This window comes from Gymnoscopelus braueri, assembly GCF_963280865.1.
Source record: "Gymnoscopelus braueri genome assembly, chromosome: 20".
Taxonomy (NCBI): Eukaryota; Metazoa; Chordata; class Actinopteri; order Myctophiformes; family Myctophidae; genus Gymnoscopelus; species Gymnoscopelus braueri.
The window spans coordinates 9,816,100-9,841,226 of record NC_137622.1 but is presented as its reverse complement, the minus strand read 5'-3'; the positions used below and the strand labels follow the sequence as shown (position 1 = coordinate 9,841,226).

General features: G+C 42.8%; 2 protein-coding genes across 2 annotated transcripts in view; one reads left to right on the top strand and one right to left on the bottom strand.

Annotated features, from left to right (window-relative positions):
- LOC308075542 (glycogen phosphorylase, brain form-like) overlaps positions 1–6,418 on the top strand; it is a gene marked incomplete at both ends in the record, with an annotated part of 28,364 nt that extends 21,946 nt beyond the window's left edge. The window contains 5 exons of the mRNA XM_080415488.1: positions 78–239; positions 394–437; positions 777–1,828; positions 4,166–4,351; positions 5,823–6,418. Coding sequence (XP_080271614.1) covers positions 78–239; positions 394–437; positions 777–1,828; positions 4,166–4,351; positions 5,823–6,418 — 2,040 coding nt within the window. The remainder of the gene's footprint in view (positions 1–77; positions 240–393; positions 438–776; positions 1,829–4,165; positions 4,352–5,822) is intronic.
- Positions 6,419–8,645: 2,227 nt separating this feature from the next.
- rpl26 (ribosomal protein L26) lies at positions 8,646–13,646 on the bottom strand. The gene is made up of 4 exons (XM_080415240.1): positions 13,609–13,646; positions 12,238–12,409; positions 11,700–11,840; positions 8,646–8,815 (listed from the first exon to the last, which is right to left on the bottom strand). Exons 2-4 carry the CDS (start codon positions 12,403–12,405, stop codon positions 8,687–8,689), a joined length of 438 nt encoding a protein of 145 aa, XP_080271366.1. The 5' UTR covers positions 12,406–12,409; positions 13,609–13,646; the 3' UTR covers positions 8,646–8,686.
- Positions 13,647–25,127: the final 11,481 nt, after the last annotated feature.

Genomic DNA, 25,127 nt, shown 5'->3' with positions numbered 1-25,127 from the left:
ATCTCAAGGTCAAGGTCCTTACTTACATGGAGACTGAATGAGTTAACTCTCCAACGTCCTGTGTCTGTCCTCACCAGAACCCCAAGGAATGGACTCGCAAGGTGATCAGGAACATCGCAGGTTCTGGGAAGTTCTCCAGTGATCGGACCATCTCCCAGTATGCCACAGAGATCTGGGGGGTGGAGCCTTCTGACATCAAAATCCCGCTCCCTAACAAACCGCTGTTTGAGTCCCGCAAGGTATGAGGCGTTACACAATGAGGCAACACAACACACCACTTTTTATTTGAATGATTTGATGATAGATCTGGGTGATTATCATGATGTTGTGTAAAAAGAAAATGTAAGTGTATTTAAAATAATTAATTCAAATGTTTCTTGTGTGTTGCTAAAGATGACCATCAAAGAGCCTGACTCCAAGGACTCTGAAGACTCTGGGTGAGTTGATAAAACTTAATTGCACAAATAGATTTAGCCTGGCAATCCGAACAGCCCAATATTAGGCAACAAAACACTGCTGGGGCTTCCCACAAAAGCAAGAAGATACAGTAGGCTATGCATCAGTAATGGTTATGCTCTTGTGCTAGTTACCGTGTTCTTTCACTTCACTTCAATCTAAGTTTCCAGGTGTAAAAGAGTCTGTGAAATTATTGCAAACCACCCACAAATTGCAGTTATTCTTTAAGATAGGAATACGACTTGGAGTAAATTATACATAAAGTACATAATAAAGCTTTGAACAAGTTCCTCAGTCTCTTGTTCAAATCACAATCACAGCTCGCCTCACGCTGCTAAGGGGAGCAGCAGAAGCAAGAGGAGCAGGGAGGAACCAGGGCAAGGGCTACTGATGGAGGATGAGCTGGCCAGGAAGCAGAAGGAGCTAGATGAGCTGAACCAGATGATCGCCCACAAGAAGGCCTTGGTGTTGCCCCTAGACCCCAGGGCAGCAGAGCCAGGCCCGAGTACCTGGATCGACTACGGCCATGGACGGCGGCCTGCCAAGCAGGTCCGGTCCATTCTGAAGAAACGGTTCGATAGTCCTGGCCGGTACTCCCCATCCCCTCTGGACCCTAGAAGACCCTACGATGAGCTGGAAAAACGCTATTATAATGGCGGCGGACCCAATCAGGAACAACCTTACAACGGCCGCTACAGTGAGAGCTACATGGATCGTCCCTCTGGCGAACACAACTTTCACACCCGCCTATATGGCGATAGTCCCCGTGGCCGCCGCCCCTATAGAAACCAATCCTATGTCAACTGCTTGTACACCACACCGTACGTTTATGAAGATCCCTGCGAAGACCGGCATTACGATCACCTGGATGATGATCAACCCAATTTGGACAGTCCACCTCCTCCTCCTTCCGACCTGCACCAACGTTCCTCACCCCCTCCTCCTAAGCCTGCTCTTCCTCCTCAAGCCAGACAGTCCTCTGTCCTCACCTCCTCCTCCTCCAGCTCTACTGAACCTCCATCCAGCTCCTCCTACCCTCATGATGCCGTACCTCACTTGAGCCAACAGTCCCCTCCTTTTAGACCGCCGGCTCCCAAAGAAATTCCAAGCCCTCCCCAGCTCAGCCCTCCCCATCAACTAGCCGCTAGTCAGTCATCTGCTGGTCAAACGGCATCCGAGGAATTTGAGCCGTTCCTTGACAGCGCAAGTCCCATGATCTCTGACGACAACCTGCTGCCCCGCGACCGAGCCGAATCTACCAAAAGAGTTCGGTTCAATTTATCAGCAGACTCAGCGTCCACCTCCAGTCTGCAGGGCACAGCAAACAGTGAAGATGACATCAAGGCCGACCAGAAAGATGAGGTAGGACTTAGTGAAAATGAAATTATTGAATAGTAAAGTACCGTAATTTTGCATTTTAGAGTTGTCCAAAGAAAAATTTGGTTGCAGACTGTTTTAAATAAAAACACAACAAAAGTGTGCTTATTTGTTCTCTTTGTGGATAATAATACCTCCTCTATATTTGCCGATTGTGCGTGCCAGTTTAATGTTCTTTAGTGAGTTTATTGTGTAAGCTCTGTGTGTGTGTTTGTGTGTGTGTGTGTGTGTGTGTGTGTGTGTGTGTGTGTGTGTGTGTGTGTGTGTGTGTGTGTGTGTGTGTGTGTGTGTGTGTTTGCGTGTGTGTGTGTGTGTGTGTGTGTGTGTGTGTGTGTGTGTGTGTGTGTGTGTGTGTGTGTGTGTGTGTGTGTGTTTGCGTGTGTGTGTGTGTGTGTGTGTGTGTGTGTGTGTGTGTGTGTGTGTGTGTGTGTGTGTGTGTGTGTGTGTGTGTGTGTTGCGTGTGTTGCAGCTGGATCAATCCAACCAGTGGTTACCTGAGAAGAGGGCGGAGCACAACAAGGAAACACTGGGTTGCAAAAACGAGGATAGCAACATTATCCCGCTAGTACAGTACCAATACAGAGGTAGAGAAAACATGAGACAAAAACAAAATACCATTATATTGAATCACACACCCATTTCGACAAATGACACATTTTAAACCACATTTGTTTTGCCTTCGTATGATGACATAAGTAATCTAAAAGTAATTGTTGATTGTGTTTTTTTATTGTGCCTGAATAGACTAAAGATTGCACCCCACGGCTGACACAGCCCATGGTAGGCCACCCAGCCTGGCAAAAACATCAGCAACGTGTTGTATAATACCGTGCAGCATAAAGGAACAATACATTTAAAACTAAATCTAAAACATTCAGTGCCAGGAAGAAAAGAGGACATTGGTCTGTCAAATGTTCTCCACTTGTAGATTTTATATCAGTTATTTCAAGGTGGACAATCAGGGCTAGAAATATTGTTTTCACCACCGTCCAAAAGCGTATTTTCCAAGAACAAATGCTTTGATTAATGTGGTTGCCCGAAAGGGCAGCACACTATAGTACTTGGTCGACTTTACTTATTTATATCATAAACTTTATTTTGTCCCGCTACACAGTTTTGGCGGCACACACTGGAGCCATATGTCAAATCGACCGGCTTCACCGGGAATCGTGTGCTGCCATTTTGCTAAGCGATACGTTGTATAGTTTAATTTATATCAATTTATAAGTAAATAATTTTTTCCCATTGACTTGAGTGGGAAAATGCGAAAACTCACATTCAAGTATTTTTCTCTCGGAAACCGTAAGGGCTATAGTTAGCACACTTGAAAGAGAGGTTCACAGTACAATGGCCTACCCAGGAAAAAATAATTACACCAGTTGGCCTCATGGTGGCACTATACAGCCCACTTTACGTTTTGGCCTATAACTCTTGAACTGTAGGTCATAGAATCAAAATGTATTTTCCCCTGGATTCCTTGGGTCATGACGCAACTCCCAATTAGGCCACGCACTTTTGAGTCTGCCTAGATTTTTCTTCAAAACATACCTTTGCTCCTCCTACAGATTTTGTCCAAATCTCACACAAATTGGTACACGTGATCTCTGGGTGATAAACATTTTAATGGCAGAATTTTGATTCCAAAGTTAGTGGGAGGGGTCTATTTGACAAAAAATACCAGAAATCATGATCAAAACGTCCAATCAACCCCAAATTTGAGTCACATGTCGAGGGTCATGCACTCAACGAAGCGCCAAAATGATATACACTTTGACCCATGGGCACCACAAATAACCAAAATGTAACAAATTCATGCAAAAACATGATGTTTGGGTGAATCAATCCCCTTAAACTGAAATACACATGATCTCAGGAGTGATGTGACAATGTTATTGGCTTGCAAAATTATTGGGAGGGGCCTATTTCTTAAAATTAAAACTAATTAATGAAAACATATATCCCGAACGCAGGATCCGAATGCAGGATCCGATCAGCACCAAATCTGAATTGCACGTCGTATGGCCTCTGACGCTGTTCCTCCCAGCGTATTCCTCGGGTCCCGGCGGCCGCAACCCACGACTCGTGTCGGGGCAACCACACTTGCGCCTTTCCAGTTATTACTTTTTCTTTTCTTTTCAATGAATATATAAAAAAAAACGCACAGTTTGACTTACAGTTGATGGACTTCAAAACTGTTTAAACCGGTTGTGACCTACACAATGTAGCTTACACAGTGTCGTCTCTTTTGACCTCAGTAGAACTGAGTCATTTTATCTCATGCTGGTTTAAGCCTACTTGGTTGGGCACCCGTGTTTGGATGTGCCACCCCCAGCTTTAGACGAAAGCCCTGCAGACCCAGACATCGGTCCCCACAACCTGTGGGACGTCCTGTCAGAGACAGAGGATGGCGCTACAGGGGCCCTCCAGGGTCTCCACTCTTCACCATCAGCTTCACCGAGCCGCAGCCAGTCTCCTGACAGCCCCGCTTGGTCTCCGCTGGATGAGGCCAACACCCAAGGTACTGGTCAGGGATGCATCCAGTATCCCTCAGCTTCCACCCCTTTCCGGAGGTCTCAGAGGGTCCGCAGACCCCCAGACATGTTTGGCGATTGGTTGACAAGACATTGTTCCTGAATTAGCTAGTGGTGAGATCATTGTTCCTGAAACAGGGTAAGAATGAGCCCTTATCTCACCAAGAGTGACGGTAGTCCACCCGAAACTCCTTAAAAAAAAGAGAGAAATGTTATGTTGAATGACACAGTTTCTTTTTCTAGTTTAACATGGGCATTCTTTGTCTGAAACACATATTCATGAAATGGCCTGCTGAAGACAGAAAATGTGTTTGAAGAAAGTATTTGGAACAGCTAAGTTAAAACAAATGTTGTAGAAATTGCATAATAGTGAGATACACTATGGTTGTTAATGAAGTGGCTGTTTTGTTTCATTTAACATAAGCATTTGTTACATTAAGTACAATGTGACAGCAAATAAACAACAGCCACAAAAACGTTTTCAAGTCTCATCATTACTGAAGAAAGGCATATACTTTCTTTTATTCCCTGAGCTATCTTAACGGTTGCGCAGCATTGACCGAGAAGGGCCCACTCATGCGCTTCAGCCAACGCATCTGAAATGCATCCATTTCAACAACATTTCCCATGTTATCTTGCGTACCTGTGGGCAGTTCCGGCGTGAGTGACGGTTTTCTGATATTCACTAGCTACAGTAGGTTTCCACTGCATGGTCAAACGTCTGAATTAATCTCTGGCCTAAAGACAAGTCAGTCAGTAAAAATCTTGAAATTAATCAAATTACAAATCCTAAACATTGGCAATCCATTTACTCACATACTGTACAGTATATTTACAAAAGCGCAGTATGACTTTCTTCCTTTCTCTATCCTTTAGCTCTGTTCTGAGCATTTAATTTCCCAAAAGATAATAACACGATTCAGAAAGAATGGTTATTTCAGGACAGGCCCTCTGGCCAGCTGATTAGTACATTGTTATACACTAAACCAGTGGTTCTGGAATATTTCCTGTTGTAAATTGTATGTATTTGGCTGCGGAACACCATTTGAAAAGATTTTGGAAAAAAAAATAGCACATTTACAGTACAAGGTCACAACGCATCGCACTGCGTTGTGACCTTGTAGAGTGGATATTTTCAAACAGCCTAAATAAGATATATAAAATAGGGTTAAAGTGGTTCAACAGATTTTGATGCTACTGTATATTAACAGATTTAGCTTATACAATCTTATAAGGAATCTCATCAGTTTATTTTAGATGATGTGTTTTTGGTGTTTACTGTAAAGGGTCCTGACTTCAAGGACACAACACAAACGTTGGGTCTGGGTTGAAACCAGATAAGAGCCACTCTCTTGGACCATGCCAACAGATTGGTTACAAAAGGCTACAAAACTAAAAAGTTGTATCACTCCAAGAGGCTTTGTAACTCAGACCTCGTCCTGTCAACTTCCCCCCTAGGCAACCCTCTGAGCAGCAAACCCAAGAATGTGTGGGTCTGTGGCGACTTGCCCATGGCCAAGGCTGATGTCAGTGCCATGTCCCTGGCCCCGGAGGAGGGTATGCAGCTGGGCATGGACCCCAACAACGTGGCCATCTGGTGGATGAACAAACTGGACATGACCTGGCCCCAGCTCCTGCCCCTGCTCCACCAACTGAAGGTGAATTGGCCCAATCCTGACATGCTGATCGTTCACCTGGGGGGCAACGACTTGAGCACGGACAGCCCCACGGATCTCCTGGCCTCAATGAAGAATGACCTGACCTCCATGAGAGGCATCTTCCCACAGTGTCTGCTGGTGTGGTCCAACATTCTGCCCCGCATGGTGTGGGACCACTCGTCCGACGCCGACGAGGTGGAGCTGGTCAGAAGCACGGTGAACCGTCGCATCCACAGCATCATCACGGAGCTTGGCGGGACCACTCTGGCCCATGACAACATCTGGTGCGGGTCCAACAAGGAGCTGTATTGTGCTAATGTCTATACGTTCAACTTGAACCTGCAGGGTTTTCTGGAGAAGTGGGAGATGGAGGTGAACAACGAGGGGCATAGTTAACAAGTGTGTCTTTTGACTTTGTCAATGCCGGGCAGAAAACTTGTCTCTGCATTTCATCTTTTTCATAAATGAATACCCTGTTTTATACTCGCGCAAAAGTAGCTGGAATAGCTCACAATGTGCTGCATCGCTATGTGTTGTGAGCTTGCAGATCTGCTAGTTTCATTATTTTGGGAAGGGGTCACAAAATTGGGATGCCAGGGTTAATGTGGTTAAAGAGTTGTTTTCTGTTCCATTCCAAGTGATCTTTAGGCACATACTCAAAGCTATACTCACTAAATGTTTGTTGTTGAAAAGTCGTCAATTCCCAATGTTGTGCTGTGATAGAACCCAAATATGGACATGCCTGATGTCACAATTCTGACGTCATAGGGTGCCTGCCAAAGGTTCTGGTTGGGTGACTGTCTACCACCACTGATCTATGGGACCCAACAATAATTGCTAATGCCAAATCCTGAATGTAGGCCTATATTTAAACCAATATGAGTAATTTCTTAATAAGGTCATGCTTGAAAATATGTGAACCCTTTTGGGATTCTCACATTTCAGGCTAACTTAATCAGAAAATGCACTGTTTCTCACATTTCAGGCTAACTTAAGCAGAAAATGCAGTTTAGATGAAAACATAATAAAAATGCAGTTCTTACATATGAGGACAAACTGGCTGATCCAAAAGGGTTCACATACTTTCAAGTATGACTGCAGTTGTCTTACAATACAAGTAGCCTACTGTAGGGTCCTTACGTGTTTGCAGACTACCAGGCCTTTAAGTATGGGACCCTGAAATTCCATTATGAATTTAAGCTGCAACAAAGCATCAGAAGCCATTGGGCAGTGGGGAAACCCCTTCTTCCATTCCTGGCTGCCTTTATTTCACCATTGAGATAATGGTAAAATACATTTAGGCATTACCTTCTATTTATAAATATATCATTGTTTTGAAATGTGGGTTAAATATCCCTTTAATGTTATTAGCCATTACACTGTAGCCTATTAACTCCAACTGAAATTATTTGATTACTACAAAATGACACATCCTGTGAACCGAGTCATTTGAACAGAATGCACTGTAATTCAACCACTTCTCAATAAAACAAATACATGAAAATATGAAATATCCAATAAGTCTGTTTATTTTGCTCATTAGAAATTGCAATATTTTGTTTACACCATATGTAATTTAGTGTATCAACTGCAATATAATTTCAATCATTAAAAATGCAGCAATCGCATAGTCAGCTCATAGGCAACACTTTGGTTGAAAGTCAGCCACTGATTTGCTAGCGTTGGGGAACATGTTTCCGTTTTTGTCTCTATAATTTTAGCTTACCATGATTTTGATTAATAGTCGGGAGTTAGTTTTCACCAGACACCTGTTGAAGAGATTGCACTGTACTGGGGTTGAGTACTTAATCCACCAGAACTGATGATTTCTGACAATCACATATTAGTCTTGAACTGAAACAAAAATATCAACATACTTAGTATGTTGACATTACACTGCTCCACGATCCCATCTTTCAGTAATAACCACATTTACCTGAAAACATTCATATTACATGGCTGCATTTCCTTGTATAGCAATCAGTGGTTCCTTTTAGCGCCCCTTAGTGCTGGATATGACCCCCATTATAAGTCACATAGCATCACACATCATCTTTCATCACTCCATCATCAAAATTGTTTTTTTGTAATCTGGGACGTCACCTGCCAAGTTTGTCCTTGTTTATCAGTTGGATATGCTTTTTATTACTAGAACTTCTTCTCTTTTTAAACAAGTCTTACTGGGTTGAGCTACTGAAAGAACCAACGTTAATCAAGTTTAACTGAAAGATCCAATATCAAGTATATCAATACAAGGCACACCCTTTACAGCCCAGGATTGTTCTGAAAGGCTAGTTAATTAGGGTCATATTTAGATACAATATGAATTGTCTAAGTCCTTTCAAGGGCTGAGTCAATCACCCTAGACTAGAGAACACAACTGACTGGTCCTTTATATTAAAATGGTCAACATGTTTAGATATCTACGGTACAATCGTTCTGTCAGACAACATCTAAAAACAGTGATTAAGAACACCTCTTATGCTATACCAGCCTCTATACTAGTGTACATTGAGCATTTATGGTAAATTTTGTCCCAACTTTTTGAACCGTTATAAAAGTGTTTGTTTCTATACTGCTGCTTTTAGTGTACTTCTGATGAAAAAAACAACCGACAAGTGAATTCCATTTATACAACATTTATTGGATAGCAAAAGATCCTTTTCACTCCGCCATCTTCTCAATGGTCTCCTCCTTGTATTTGCCCTTCTCCTTTCCATCAGCGCGGGACTTGGCCTTGCGCTCCAGGATCTTCTTGCGGTCCTTGTCCAGTTTTAGCCTGGTGATGACCACCTAGAAAAGTAAAAAATAAATATTTTAATGAAAGAAAATCGACACAAAAAACTTTTTTTTATAATCCATTTGTCTCATTAATCACTTAAGCCCCATGTTACACATTGTTGAACAATAGTGTTTAGCAAAAATAGCAAGCAAGCTCACAACTATGATAGATCTGCCACTTGCCATTTTTGAAAATCAATCGATTTTTTTTTATTATCGATTAACTCCTACCTATATTACCATTCTAGTCTTGCGAATTCATGCCCCAAACGCTGGGAAAATAGATATTTCTTGAAGGAGCAACAGTGAGAACAAGATGAGGCCATTTTAATTATTCTTAACATGAATCCTAAGGATTGACGAGTGTTCAGGTTAAAAATGATTGGCCATGTGAATAACTGACATACCACTTCCAAATACATCTGGAAAAACTCTGGCAGCCTACATAAATCACATTTCAACAATTTTTTATAACCTTTGAGAGCGAGCAGTCCTCAACAGAATGATAGGATTAGAAATGTGTTACGAAGACAAATTACAAAAGTAATTCACCATAGCTTCAATACACCTGTCCAAGACACCTGTTATACACATTTGTTGTGACATTGCTAACTGGCCAGTTATACAGGCATCACAAAATCAGCATTGTTAATCACAAATTGAGCTTCGGAGTTGAGATGGTGCAGCCAGCACCTCTAGTTTGAGACATACGTCATTCTGCTTCTCTCAAAGAATCAGCTTGAAAACAGTCAGAAGGGAAAGTTATTTATTCACCCTATCGATTAAAGGCATACTAGACTTATCTTGATTATCATGCACAGAATCTAGAGATCCATTAACACTCTGATGAAGCAACTTCATTAACAACTTATGCCGGATATTAGCCAATAATAGCCAATCTACAAGATCTCACAACTTCTCGTGATGCGATGTGTTGAAGGCTTTTATAGTAAATTTTCGGTTAAAAAAAACTATTCTCAAAATCATCAGTTATACAAACATTAAATGCTCTTGTGGCCATGTAGGGTGTAAAACCGAAATGCGCTTAGGGAATAAATTACACTTAAAACCACCCCTCGCTTGGAAGGCACAGATGAGTAAACCCCACCTCCTAAACAAGGTCGTCGCGGAGACACCACAGCGCACGCGCCTCAACTTTGCCACACAGGCCCAAGAACTGCTCCACACAAAACCAGTTGACACCTTCAAGGCTTCCTGTGTGAAGGCAAGATGGAGCGACCAGTGGATGCAGCAGAACCATCTAGGCTTCACCACTAGATCCAACACATGTTCTTGGCCAGCACCTCCCCCGCAAGGATTGGACAACCGTTGACACACTGGACTGGCTTTACGCAACGACAGAAGACCTAAAACCATCCCTGGTCAAGTGTTTTATGATATTAATCAGACAGTAGAACTTTCTCATAAATGAAGCCAACATATTTCCACTTAGTGGGGTACAGATTTTTCCAACTTTCTGTCCCCTACAATCCTGTCTAATCACTTATTTGCATTTCAATATAGCAAAAGCGGCCATATTTACTGGTTTATACACTATATTGAAACACAAGTGATCATCTAGGAGCTCTCCTTCAGATCCCAAAACAATGTAATCTACGGTAGGTACTTCTACTAGCCTATATACACTTTGTTGACCGGGGTCCCCCACATTATATACGTGGTACGCTCCTTTTACCCCTCTACTCCAAATCTCAGCCGAAAACAGACCATCTACGAGCTCACGTGTCGCAATGCGCTGTGAGCTGAACATTTACCATAGAATAGAGATGCAAGTCTTAATGTTCATGTGGTTAAAAAGTCCACTCCATAGTATGAGAACACATTATGTAGTAGGCATTATATGATGGGCTGTTTTTGCCATCCAAGACAACATTCAATCACGTTCCACATGCGGAATACAACTAAAGACGACTTGTCTACTTTGCAAGAGAAAGCAAGAAATACAAAACTAAGATGCAGCATGTATCTGGATGCTGGCAGTTATGCTGATGCCTGCAGTTAAAAGCAAAGTATTGCAGCTTCACAATAGAACAAAGCTGATAAACACTGATCTTCAAAATAAACCCTAATTCACTTGCTGTTTTACTGCTTAGGTTTTGTAAAACTGGACCATACTTTTGGACTTGTGAAATCTACTGATATGCAAGATAGCATACCCATTTTATCATTTCAAGACACAAAAGAGCAAGATGGTGGGAAAATTTAACTCTAGATAGTCACTGGGAAGTGAACGATGCCAGGCAGAGGCAGCAGCTACAGTTGACCAGCAATGCACAAAACAGTGACAGGCTCTGCAAATCAACCATGATAATACTTAATTTAATATATTTGCTTACTTTGCTCGTTAACTGATTCACTGCCAATCACGTAGATCTACGCGAACCGCTTTAAAGCCGCCACGTGCCAATCGCGTAGATCTACGTGAAGTTTTTTTTTTTTTAATGTTTTTTTTTTCCAATTTCACCCAAAGACCAAGGAGATATGATTAGTTGAAGATCTAGACTCCTATCCACTTCCTTGTTAACTTAAAACTTTAAAATGCTGTATTTCGGCTCCTGAATACTTTTTTTTTTCCAATGAAAAACTCTGGCACTGGCTACAAAAATATGAAAATACCTCTGGCAGTTAATGTGTTAAAAGCAACAATTCATGAAGACATGGCAGTAATGTGGGTGCAAAATTAAAATAAGTAATAGAAAAAGTCTAAATAAAAAATACATTTACAACACATTTTATTTAGTAAATAGTAAGGGCAGCACCGTTCAGCCGTATATCCGTGCACATCTCTACCCACCACCTTTAAAAAAGGAATTCATAGAAAATTCCAGGTCCACTTGCGTTGTTGCTGCCAGTGAAATGTACAAAGAAACCTCACCTTGCTGGGGTGGATTCCGACATGGACTGTGGTTCCGTTGGCCTTTTCCCTCTGAACCCGCTCAATGTAGATGACATATTTCTTCCTGTAGACCTGTACTACTTTGCCAATCTGCTGGCCTTTGTAGTGTCCACGGACCACCTTTGGATGCACACAGAAAGAAAAAAAAGGGTCAACTTAAGCCTCATTTGCACACTGCAGTACACCTGTGTCACTTGCCAAAACAGAGCTTATCGTAAAGTTAAAGGTTTCATGATGAGATGCATGTTTAGCTTGTAGATCAGTTATTTTGGCAAGCGACACCCTCACATGAGTATAGGCTTTAACCACTTAAACCCAATATACTTAGTCTTAGGACAAATAGCGTAAAAGCTTAAAATGTGTAGCGGTGTGAGCTTGTCGGTTTTATTTTATTTAAAAAATCTCACTGACACTATAACATGCCCAAAATAGGGAAACCAGGTTGACAGTGGTTAACTGACAACAAAACATCTCTACATATTCCTGCTCCCTGAATGAATGCCTCAACCATCCTCACCTGGACCTCGTCATCTTTGCGGATGGGCATGGACCTCACGTTGTACTTCTGACGGAGCTCCTTGGAGAGGGGGGAGGACATTATCTTCCTACGGATGTGGGAAGGAGCATTGAAGTGCCTCTTGCGGTTCTTGCGCCGCGAGGATGAAACGAATGGATTCAGCTTCATGATGCTGCACAGAAAAGAAAGATGATCATTTACAATTTAGCAGACACTTATCCAGAGCGACTTACAAGTGCACGGTTGAATTAAATTGCATGAATTTAGTCAAACGACAAGATAAACAGTCACTAAACAGAGTGCAAAGAAAAACTGTCATGTGGCAAATAACTAGGATACCAGGTAAACATTCAACTAACTTGACAGCTGTCTGAACATGCTATAACATCGTTATCATTTGTGGACAAACAGAATATGTACATTTAAAATATTACATTTTCACAGCAAAACTACCTTGACACCACCTGACAGTAAAAAACATCAAGCAGAACACTTGACATGATGGGTTCTCAAATGAACTATAGTAAGCTACTGCCAACATTCTTTTGGTCATGTAAAACATTAAAGCTATAGATTTTATCTGCTAACAAGTTACATTTTTATCAGGCCTTCTGCTAAAGCAGTTGCATGCAAGGACTGGACCAGGTAACGATGAGCCAGACAGACAAACAGAACAAAACAGAACCACACTCCAATTCAACATCATGTAAGGGTAACGAGCTTTAAATATTATAATCTATCTCAGTGGTTTTCAAAGTGGGATACAGGGACCCTTAGTTACTTGAAGAGGTTCCGAAATGGACCCTTGCAGAACTCTGACAGCATGCAAATACAACCAAATGGACCCTAATGGGTCAGTTTGAACGCTCTCATAGTTATGTGGGCTCCTTGAAATGAAGTAGTTGAGAACCACTGATCTAACTCACGCTAGCTGTGCTACATGGTAGCATAACAGCACAACTAGCTAGCAGGTAGCACTAGAGAACTCTACAGCCAATATTAGCACGGCTGCTAACTTCCAACACATTCCACTGCTGTATAAAGAGGTATTTCAGTTTAGTTTACCGTCTTGTTCACTAGTTATTTCAACGAGGGACACTCGAATTTATCTCTGGAGCTTTTTAGTGTGTATCTGACCGTCCTAAACGCACCGACATGCGGATACAGATACTGACAGACACTCGGACGGGGATGCTCGCAAACTGCTGCGGTTTACGGCATCATCTACGTGCAACTTGACTTTCATATGAGTCGTTTTCGAACCGTGACAAGATAAGTTTGATATTCGGGCCATTGTGGGGTAGCTTAGAGCACGGATGTTTATGATACATGAGGATAACTTTGGTGAAATTATCAGCGGTAAATTCTTACCCTGCCGATGTCTCCTCTATGGCCGGCGGAAAAGAGACTTGGCATCTACTTCCGCCTGCATTAGTTCACACGGGACTCCCGCGAGAACCGCGAAGAAGAACGAGAACACGAAATAACTTTTATCAGAGAGAGTTCTGACACTGACTTTTATTATTATGGGCATCACGATGGAAACGCACTGTTTAGACTTGCTTATTGTTTAGATACAATTTATTTCATTTTCAACACAATGTCACAGAAATTTGAAAGTGGCCATAATATGCTATTTTACCATAGACCTACACGGCTTTGATTGATTGAATACTTTATTAACAGTTTGCAGAGACGAGCACAGGGAAATACAGTTCAATACAAGGTCCGTAAAGTGGATTTTAAACCCAAGATAGCCTATGGCTTGTTTCCATTGGGGTCCTTTCTCCTTTGTACTCAATTCATAGAAACATTTAATGACAGACAAATATAGGCCACACTACTATGCAAAACATCATATAAACGGCTGCAACGATTGAATGGGGTCACTTGGTTCTTGGTTATTGTTATAATAAAAACAAACAAACATGTATTATACAATTCTTAAGTCATTTTCAAGGCAAACAGATTGATATTCCTAATCTTCCGATTTCCGAGACTATGTAATTTGTGATTTATCCAGTAGTTGATCATATGAGGAATTGCCACGAGATGGCGCCAAAGCAATAAATCTATAACCCGGACTTGGGTCGAAGTTTCCTCCACAACTCATTAATTAATGTTCACCATAGGTTACAGCATCGTTCCCTTCCACCTCTTTATCATCATCAAGGATTATTATGGCATACGAGTAACTCGGGCAATTGCGTCGTTACGCTTTAAACGCAGATATAAACAGGAAAACAGCAGGACCAACTCAACGTTTTTCTTGGAGAACATTTTCTATGGGGCAGGCTATACGTGCAATTTGTACAAAACGTAAGTCAGGCGGACCGCGTAGCTACTGAGGACGATGATGTAGTTTGTATTACATAGGTTTGTATCACAAATAACGTTCTCTTTTGTCCGAACCTCCATACTGATTGATTCCACAGGAGCAACCCTCTTGTCCTGCGTGCTTCTACCTTCTGGCCAAGCCAGTAGGAATTAACTAAAAGTGGGATACAACAACGCACAGTGCGTAATCGGAAGACTCGCCCCAAAACACACTCGCAATGTTTTTTTTTTCGTGGACTGCTCACCCCCAGGTTCTGGTATCCTTGTATTCATTTTACTTCAGGTTAAGGTTAGGAATAATTTTTAGGATAATAAGGCATAGTTTTACTGAGGTTACGTTTGGGAATATCTGGTTGGCGACCGTTCCGAAGTTGCCGGATTTATTTTGACCCGGGGTGAGCGTGTTTAGGGGCGAGCTTTCTTGCATTCGCACAGTGCGCTGTTCGCTCCCCCGGCGCACGCTTAATAATAACGGTCCCTGCTGCTGCTGGGTGCGCTGCGCTGTATATCTATCTGTCTGCCTATCTGTCTCTCTGTCTGTGTGGATGGAAGAAGTGATGCTGTCATAGCCATGATGCCATAGCATTTCTCTCTCTCTCTCTCTCTCTCTCTCTCTCTCTCTCTCTCTCTCTCTCTCTCTCTCTCTCTCTCTCTCTCTCTCTCTCTCTCTCTCTCTCTCTCACACACACCCCCCACCGGGGTCTCTGCTCTCTCTGTCGCGGCAGCACAGCAGCAGCAGTGCGGATGTGGAGGAGAAGTCGCCGACGGAACGCTTCACCCATCGGCAAGAACCGGAGAGAAGAAGATGAAATGTTTTTCCCGTTATCTGCCGTACCTCTTCCGCCCTCCGAGCACCATCCTGTCCTCCACTTGCCACACCGAAGGTAGAGTACATGGTACCGTAGTCTATCCTATAGGGTGGGAAACCAAACTACTTTCTCACAGAACAATGTTCCTCTGAGGTATTCTGGAATGTTGAGACAAGAAGGGGGGGGAAAAAAAAATGCATATTTGTATCCTGTGTGTTGAGCATGATGTCATATCTGTTGACCCATGTACACATTAATGTAAACACACACACACACACACAGCCCAGGCGACCCTTTGACAGCCCCCTCATCCTTTCGGCATCCCACCGTGGGATGCCAAAAGGATGAGGAGGCTGTCAAAGGGTCGCCTGGGCTGTGTGTGTGTTTACATTAGTGTGTACTGGGTCGGGGAGAGGGGGGCTGGGGGGGGGGGTGTTTATATAGACTACTGGACAACCTCACAGACTTATGTCAAAGAGCCGCAGTCTCTTATAGAAATTAATGCAAGTTTCAACGTCTGCTTTGCTTTTGCTTTTCCTGTTTTGGCTGTTTGTTTGTCCCACTGCAGATGTGGTATCACGTTCAATGAAGTTGTGGGGGCTATTCTGGGATGTGGGGCAGCAGATGAGAAGAGCAATGTAAATGTAGCAGTTGAGTGATGATCAGGGCATGTGACTGTCTGTATAGGTCTTGTGTGGTGTGGCTGTTGTTGTGTTGAGAGTACAAGTGAATGTGGGACACTTGTACTCTCAAAGAAGTCTTGTTGACTTTATGAACTCCTGTAGGAAGTGCTGTCAACAAGCAACATGCTACAACTGTTTGTATTTAATGAGAGGTGCTGGCTGGTGGCAGAATCGGGGCCAGATAGCACTTTATTGTCTGGCATGGATTCTATACAAGTACTGTACTTTGCTTAGGCTGTGTTGTATCAAGCCAACAGAGATCAATTTATCACATAACATAGGACTAAGTATGTGGTCGTACATCTACATGACGCTCTTTAGTGGCTGGCATATTGCTGTGCATACAATGGACAATGGACACAGACTCACAGATTATTTGATAGATTATAGGTGAAAGGTGATGTATGATGGTTGCAATGTTGGTGAGTAGAGAATAGTCGAATGCTGATCTTAGATTCAGTTTGATTAAATTGAATTTTATTATAGTGCCAAATCACAAGTTGTTTAACGACACTACATAGAGCAGAGACCCAACCTTTCCCTCCTTGAGCAAGCATTTGGCGACAGTGGCAAGGAAAAACTCCCCTATGACGGGAAGAAAGCTCGGGCAGAACCAGGCTCTATGTTCAGTATATAGCCTGGTAAAGTATATATAATTATTCACTCACTGCATCTCCAACCTCACTTGTGAATATACAGAGCACAGTATTAAGGCTGGGTTCAATTCACCTTGGATTTACTTTTACTCAAAAAGGGTGCATTTTCCTCCAGATTTAACTTATAGAGGTTCTTAGATCCTCATAGAAAAGTAAAAACAAGCAATTGTTGTGGGAAATGCCAAACTTGGTGAATTGAAAGTGCGTTGACCCTAAGCCCTAACAGGCTGTGTGTGTGTGTGTGTGTGTGTGTGTGTGTGTGTGTGTGTGTGTGTGTGTGTGTGTGTGTGTGTGTGTGTGTGTGTGTGTGTGTGTGTGTGTGTGTGTGTGTGTGTGTGTGTGTGTGTGTGTGTGTGTGTGTGTGTGTGTGTGTGCTCGCGCTCTGCATGAGAGCGTGCATGTGAGCGGGGATAGTTGTCTTCAGACAGGGCAGCCCAAGAGGGCAAGAGTGTTTGTACAGTATAACCAGTCTTTTACTAGGTCATAATGTGGAGACGGAGTCACTGCATTATTTAGCCCTGCATGCCTTTCTGTTCTGTCCTCAGGCCTCTGGCAACCAGAGAGGGGTTGGATGATATAGATGTGAGCATGGCAAGGGTCTCACTGCTAGACCTGACCTATATAGACAGGGGGGGAAATATCTGCCCTCGTTTCCGTGTCAAATGGATGTATGGGAGGTCATCCATAAATGTTTAATGTGTTCATCTGCTCAACCGCTCGTTCATTCCCTGGGTCATTCATTCAGTCTTTCACACATATGAATGCACCTCCCCTCAGTCTACGACACATCTCCCCATTGCTTCCTGTATTTCTGCCATACTTTCTTGCTCCCTTGCATACTCGCTTGCTCACCCACTCACTTGTTCATTTATTCACTGACTGACCAAATGCTTCACTCACTCACACACACACACACACACACACACACACACACACACACACACACACACACACACACACACACACACACACACACACACACACACACACACACACACACACACACACACACACACACACACACACACACACACACACACACACACACACACACACACACACACTCGCTCCAGACTGGTGCTGAGTAGGCCTGTATCATTCTCTGCTGCTGTGCAGTCTGTGCTGGAAGCTGAGCTCAACCTAATGATGAGGACAATTCAAACTGCGTCTGCTCGCTAGCCACTCTGTTGTGTGTTTGAAAGGCCTCTGGCCTGCTCCACTGTCAAGGTGGTACATTGTGAAATGAAAGTCATGTATAGATCCAAGGGATAGATCCAAGCATGAACAGACAACTACACATCATGCATACAGGCGCGCACGCACGCACGCACGCACGCACGCACGCACGCACGCACGCACGCACGCACGCACGCACGCACGCACGCACGCACGCACGCACGCACGCACGCACGCACGCACGCACGCACGCACGCACGCACGCACGCACGCACGCACGCACGCACGCACACACACACAACATACACTCTCTGTATGGCTCCATCTGTAACAGTGCAGGGGTGTGCTTGAAAAACAAAGTGTTGTAATGCACAGTCACAGGAATGTGATATGTGATCCTCTCTATCTATAGAGAAATATTTAGTAGCTGTCCTCGTGACCACCCGATTTGACTGTTATCAGCCTATTGAATAGGCATTACGCATCAGTCATGGTGCCAATGATTTCCATGGTCATATCGAATTATATAGATAGATACCGATATATACTGTATAATATCAGTTTACACAAGTTTACACAATTAGAGTGTTATACCTGTTATACTGTAACTGTGATGCTGGGTGCTGATGCAGATTTCTAAAAGCGCTGCTTTATATGAGCTGATTTATTGGTCTACTGAACACTACAGTCTGTTTCCAAGGGCCTGATTTCAAGTGGCTTATTAGGTTTGGTATTGAACGATTTGTGTCTTGCCACCTCCTTGCATGACTGAAGCTGAACAGTCTTTGCAAATGGCAAATTTGTGGTCATTTTCAGACACACCGCAGACATTGTCTCCTGTGTAGGTTAACATGATCAATGTGCTTGGCACATAATGAATGCACCATTATATCGGCGCAACACATCAGCAATCATTTTTATATCGATCTGATACTGATAACAGGCTACATATTAGCTCTACCCTGGCCTCTCTCCGCTGGCTGCCAGTACGGTTTAGAATCGATTTTAAGACTCTCCTTGTTTATAAAGCTCTAAATGGGCTAGTCCCCTCTTTTATCGCTGCCCTTTTAACACCTCCTTCAACATCCAGGTCCCTCAGGTCAGCTGACTTGGGGCTCGTAGCTGTCCCGCAATCCAAACTCAAGCTCAGGGGTGACACACCTTCGTTGTCACAGCCCCTAGACTGTGGGACAGCATTCCCCTCCGTATTAGATCTGCCCCTCCATTGAATCTAAGTCCAGGCTCAAGACTCACTTTAACGTTTGAATCCTCCTGATGTGGCCGATTTTGTACTGTACATGTACTGTTTATTTGTTCATTTGAGCTGTATGCCTTGTTGTTTGTCTGTGTTTCTTGCATTTGGGATTTTAGATATACCTAAAATATATATAGGTACAGCACTTTGTTCAATGCAAGTTGTTTTTAAATGTGTTTTTAGAAATACATTTGACTTGACTTGACTTTCCCACCTGCAGTTGAATACTGCCAGCTTCTAATTATGGGGAATATAGTATGACATGTATTTAAAAACTACAGTTCCCATTAGAGATGCGCCATAGAACTTGTTACTAAACATAGAAATCAGCTGGCATACTTTCCAGAGTAGTGTTGTAATTAGAGGCTATACTATAATTCTCAGAAGCTCTGTGTGTGTCTGTGTGTCACACAAAATGTGTCCCTGGCTTAACTCGGACAGCGTCCGACCGTTCGGTCTCAAACTTGGCGTGTGTGTCTCATATGACCCAGAGGTGTGCAGAGCCGACCAGCATTTTCCGAGAACCGAAAAATCACAAATATCTGTCGACCCATGGGTCTGAGAAAGAGGCAGAAATGTTGTCCGCGTTCGGGAGACTGTATGCATCGGCTTCCCTGATTTGCCAACCCAAACCGCCTGCTGCACGGATTGGCGGACCGTGTTTCACACAACATCATCATATGACAAAGGATAAACTAGGGCGCTTAAACCCATATACTTAGTTGACCGGATTCCCCCAAGGCTCTATACTAGGCCCCCACCTGTTTTCACTAAAAAACTGCAGATACACAAGCTCACAACACATCGCAATGCAACACGTTGGGAGCTTGTAGATCAACTATTTTCGGCAGATGTTCCCCAGAATAGGGACAAGTGGTTAAACAAACACTGAGGATTTTACTGCGTAGGCCCCTAGTAGCCCATATATTTGGGACGAGTGTTTTCTGATAAGGCCTGTGTTTAAATGGCTGATACTGTAACAGTCATATCAGGTTGTCCTGACACCTACTGAGAGCAACCAGAGAGACGCGATGAGGGAGGCAGAGAGAACTGCTCTGTGCTGGAGGCCAAGTGTGATGCCATAACACTGTAGATGACCTTGGAGATGAGATGTGTAGGGTTGACGTGTGCGTGTGCGTGTGTACTGTGCGCGTGCCCGTGTATGTGTGTGTGTGTGTGCGCACGTTTTCTTTGGTAACCATGTTGAATGTCACTAGTGGAACCCTTCTGTTTTGGGGCATCTGGTCTTTATATTCCTCCATGTTTGTTATGGCCTGCTCCACCAGGGCTCATGTCCACTCCATCTGACTGGAGCCCTCCCCAGGAAGAGTGAGAGCGCAATATAACCATGTCAGTGGAAAATAAGTTATATAGCCCCACTGCTCCACTGTGTGCTGTACAACAGTGTATGCTTGTTTTCTGTGTGTGTGTGTGTGTGTGTGTGTGTGTGTGTGTGTGTGTGTGTGTGTGTGTGTGTGTGTGTGTGTGTGTGTGTGTGTGTGTGTGTGTGTGTGTGTGTATGTGTGTGTGTGTGTGTGTGTGTGTGTGTGTGTGTGTGTAACCCTACTGCACCTATAATATTTGTGTCCCTGTATGTATTATCCTTTATGTGGACATAAATAATGGTTAAAATGTGTGTGTGTGTGTGTGTGTGTGTGTGTGTGTGTGTGTGTGTGTGTGTGTGTGTGTGTGTGTGTGTGTGTGTGTGTGTGTGTTTGTGTTTGTGTTTTTCTGTCATGTTTTTGAGCAGGACCCAAAGAACAGGCAGGAGTTGAGGAGTAAACCGAGTTTACTGACAGACACAGACAGGCAGAACAGAATACACCAACAGTCTTAGTACATTCAGTATGACACCTATGCATCTGCACAGAATACAGAATACAGACACAGACATACAGGCAATAAGACACCTATGAATAATACAGGAACAGACATAGTACATGCATTATGACACCTATGAAACTACATAATAAAATACTGGAACAGACATAGTACTACAGGCAGTATGTACTGTACTAGACACCTGCGCGCAACTAAGTATAAATCAGGATAACAAGGAGGAATTTATAGGCGCACTTACACGAGAATAAACGAGATCGGAGACAGACTAACAAGAGAGGCCAGGGCTTATAGTGTACACACACACACACACACACACACACACACACACACACACACACACACACACACACACACACACACACACACACACACACACACAGGCTAACAGCACACGTGAACACAATGGACAAACACAGGTGTAACACATGTCACACAGTAGAATTGATGACGGGAATAGTGACATCTTCTGGACAGGTAGGAGTGGGTCCCCATTTTGTGTAAGTGAGCCTTTGAGGAGAGAAATGTGAGAATGTAATTCGCAATCATCTGTGCAATCAAATGCAGCTGGCCTATCTTTCTTGTGTGTGCATGTGTGGATTGGTGCGTGCATGTGTGTATGTGTTTTCCCAATAAGCTTTAGTCAGGAAAAAGCATACAGTACGTCCTCTAACCAACGGCACATCTTAAACGGGTCAATCAGAGGTTCTTCTCCTCTTCTTGCCTGCTATGGTATGGATGGATGGATGGATTAATAGATAAAACGATGCATGGATGGATGGATGGATGGATGGATGGATGGATGGGGGAAACTTCAGAATGTATTAATTGATTGTGTCTTCAGGAAACACTACCCTTCCTCTTTGCCTGGCCTACTTGTTGTTAACTAGTTGTACGAACGCTTGTTTTATTGTTGTATTGTTTTATTGGATCTTGTTTAGTCGATACAATTATTTGTTTTAGCTCCTGCTCATTTGATTTAGCTATTTTGTCTCATCTGTTTAAGGAAATAGGTAGCTGATATATTGCCCTTTTACCTTAGCGCTAGGTATACTCTTGGTTGCTTGTTTTTGCAGAAAATGCACTTAAGACTTCTGGTGATTAGTAGTTTCGTTCCCTATCTACAGTATGTTGAATGCACTTATTGTAAGTCGCTTTGGATAAAAGCGTCTGCTAAATGACTGTAATGTAATGTAATGTAATGTGTTTGATAGAGACAGAGAGAGAGAAACAGAGACGTGAGGAACATTTATTTTCCCCCTTTTCAGAGCAAATGGAAGGAATATATGTTATGTTATATTATGTTATGTTATGTTATGTTATGTTATGTTATGTTATGTTATGTTATGTTATGTTATGTTATGTTATGTTATGTCCAAAGGGCCTTTTGTCTGCGTTTTCACAAACCATGAAAGCATCACACCTGTTTGAAGTTGTGTGGGTGATGAGGATATGTGCTGCTGCTGCTGCTGCTGCTGTGTGTGAGTGTGTGTGTGTGTGTGTGTGTGTGTGTGTGTGTGTGTGTGTGTGTGTGTGTGTGTGTGTGTGTGTGTGTGTGTGAGTGTGAGTGTGAGTGTGAGTGTGAGTGTGAGTGTGAGTGTGAGTGTGAGTGTGAGTGTGTGTGTGTGTGTGTGTGTGTGTGTGGGGGATGTTTTTATCACACGCTCTGCTGTGTAGCTGCCCTGACAGGCACCCACTTCACAGCTCACAACACACTCCTCTCAGACACCCGTCCTTGCATACCAGTGAGGACAAACGCCCACAACACGATCACGCACAATTCTGGAACAATGCAAGTTGGGAATGCATCCCCTCCCCGTTTATGCAATAACCACTGACTGTAACCATCTGTCTGTCTGTGTCCCTTTTATGGCCATATGTAAAGTTGATTCTTATGTGGAGATCTCTGTATCTGTCTATCTGTCACATTTACGGAGATCCCTGACATCATCAGTATATGCTCATATGAGCATAGCAACCATATGGGCATATCGGTCGGATCGGTAGTTCTGGGCAACGGCCTGTCCGACGGACCCGAGATTGAAGTCGGTCAGTCGCAGTCCCACCCATATATGGGAGATAATGGGACACATGGCGTCCTGTTCCCCCTTTGTTAAATGGTTTAGTCAATGATTATGACAATGATAAAGGTTGGCCCCCGTCAGTATAATACTGTACATTTGGCAATGTTGCCCTCTTGAAATGTCTTGCTGTGTACACTTAAATATAATTTATATTCTTGTTAAATTGTCCTGTACAGTAGCTGTTTTCTGTGTTCACTATGTTTACAATAGTGTGCTTTTAATTATTTAGCTTATTGAACCACTTATTGATGTTTGGATCCTGAAATAGTTAAAACGACTGAAATGCAAACCATAGTTATTAGTACAGTAATCCTACATCCTTTCTTGTCATGTTTAGTTGACTTCCAAGTTCCAACTATTTTCATGACATGGGAAAGGGGCCCCACAGGGACTTATTTGTTGTCCCAGAAATGTGTGTTACACCCCGGCAGCAAGCAGTAAAGATGAGAGGACATCCAGTAGCGCTAGTTAGACCAGGTCTCAAGGGAGAAACACTAAATGCAGGTTTATATACTGTATTTAATCACCAAGCCTCTCCAGTGTCTCTGCTGAGAGTGTTTATAAAGAACAGTTTGTTTGCCTACATTTCTGACAAATGAAAATACCAATAAGATGGGATTTGATTATTCAGCTCACTAGAGAGTGTCCCCTCCTGTCATGACCAGTTATTATATCGTTGCTGTAGGGCAGAAACCTTGTATCTCTATATTGTAACTTTGTATATTTTCAGTTAATTAATGCCCTGCTTTGTCGTACTACAGTATCTAAGCTACATTTTTGAGCTTGTAGATCTGCTATTTTTGCTACTTTTGAATTTCAGAAGGCACAAGAAATAGCCTAGTAGTCAATAATTTAGCATGAAGAACAAGAATATGACACATTCATGACGAGGGAAGAGAGAACTAGAGACAAAATCAATCAATCAACACATACATTCATACATGTATACACTGTATAATATACAGTGCAACAGTGACCACAGGGGGATTCACAATAAGTATTATATATACGTCACACGCATATTATAAATCACATACATAAGACTAGAAATGTTCTCATAGAGATACTACATGCTTTGTATAGGGATGAATTTGACCTTGTGCGGTGACCTTGACCGTTAACTGATTTGGAAAAAATAATAATCACGCAGGTCCTGGCCCTACCTCCAACTCATCTGCCAAGTTTGATCAAAATCGGATTAAAACTGTCCAAATGGGGTGCTTGTGGGCTCAGCCAGTTAGTGCACAGACCATATGCTCCCTGTGAGCCGGCTTTGAATCCGACCCTCGTCTTTTCATTCATGTCCTTTCTCTTTCTGCCCTCGTTTTTCTGAACTACCTGAAATAAAGCATAAAATGCTCAAAATAATTAGAATAAAAAGAAAATAACTGATCACTAAAGGGTATAGAAATAAGAAATAAACTGAGGCAGAATATGCCGCTTGTGCAAGTACAGAAACATTTGCAGCAGATATAAATAGCAGCGAATATGGGGTAGATTCTCTCAGTCTGTTGCGCAGGTGAGAGACAACACTTAACAGCAGCAGATATCAAACATGTAAGTGTATATACATAAGTGCAACAAGTGTAAGTGCAACAGCCACGTAGTGTATTCATAGTCATATATACCGTACATAAAGAGAAAACGCCCGTGTGACGACCCGTGTCGCCAAGACTGACACAGCCGACAGGGTGATTTGAGTGACGGCAGCAGTAAAAATCCAGATCATACAAACCATACTTCTCTATCTCTGGCATTCTCACGCCAGTCTTTACTCTACCACCACTTTATCTCCCTTTACCACAACCACTCCCTGCTACGTATATCTCACTGTGGTTGGCCAAGAGCTGAGCATGTAAACCATTAGTTCTCAAAGTGGGGTCCGGGGGGTCCTTGATGGGGTACCAGGGGGTCCCCAGCAAAATGTGTTAATATAGCGTCACAATCATTTTAACCACTTTGACCATATTTTATACTTTGGCTATTAAAAAATAACAGATATACAAGCTCATATCTGCTATTTTTGAAAAATCCCTGGCACAAAATATTTT

Excerpts from the sequence above, each read along its gene's own strand:
- rpl26 (XM_080415240.1), bottom strand. The coding sequence starts at position 12,405 with ATGAAGCTGAATCCATTCGTTTCATCCTCGCGGCGCAAGAACCGCAAG. Across the intron at positions 11,841-12,237 it reads GCAAAGATGACGAGGTCCAG|GTGGTCCGTGGACACTACAA; the intron begins GTGAGGATGGTT and ends GTGCATCCAAAG. Across the intron at positions 8,816-11,699 it reads TCGGAATCCACCCCAGCAAG|GTGGTCATCACCAGGCTAAA; the intron begins GTGAGGTTTCTT and ends TTACTTTTCTAG.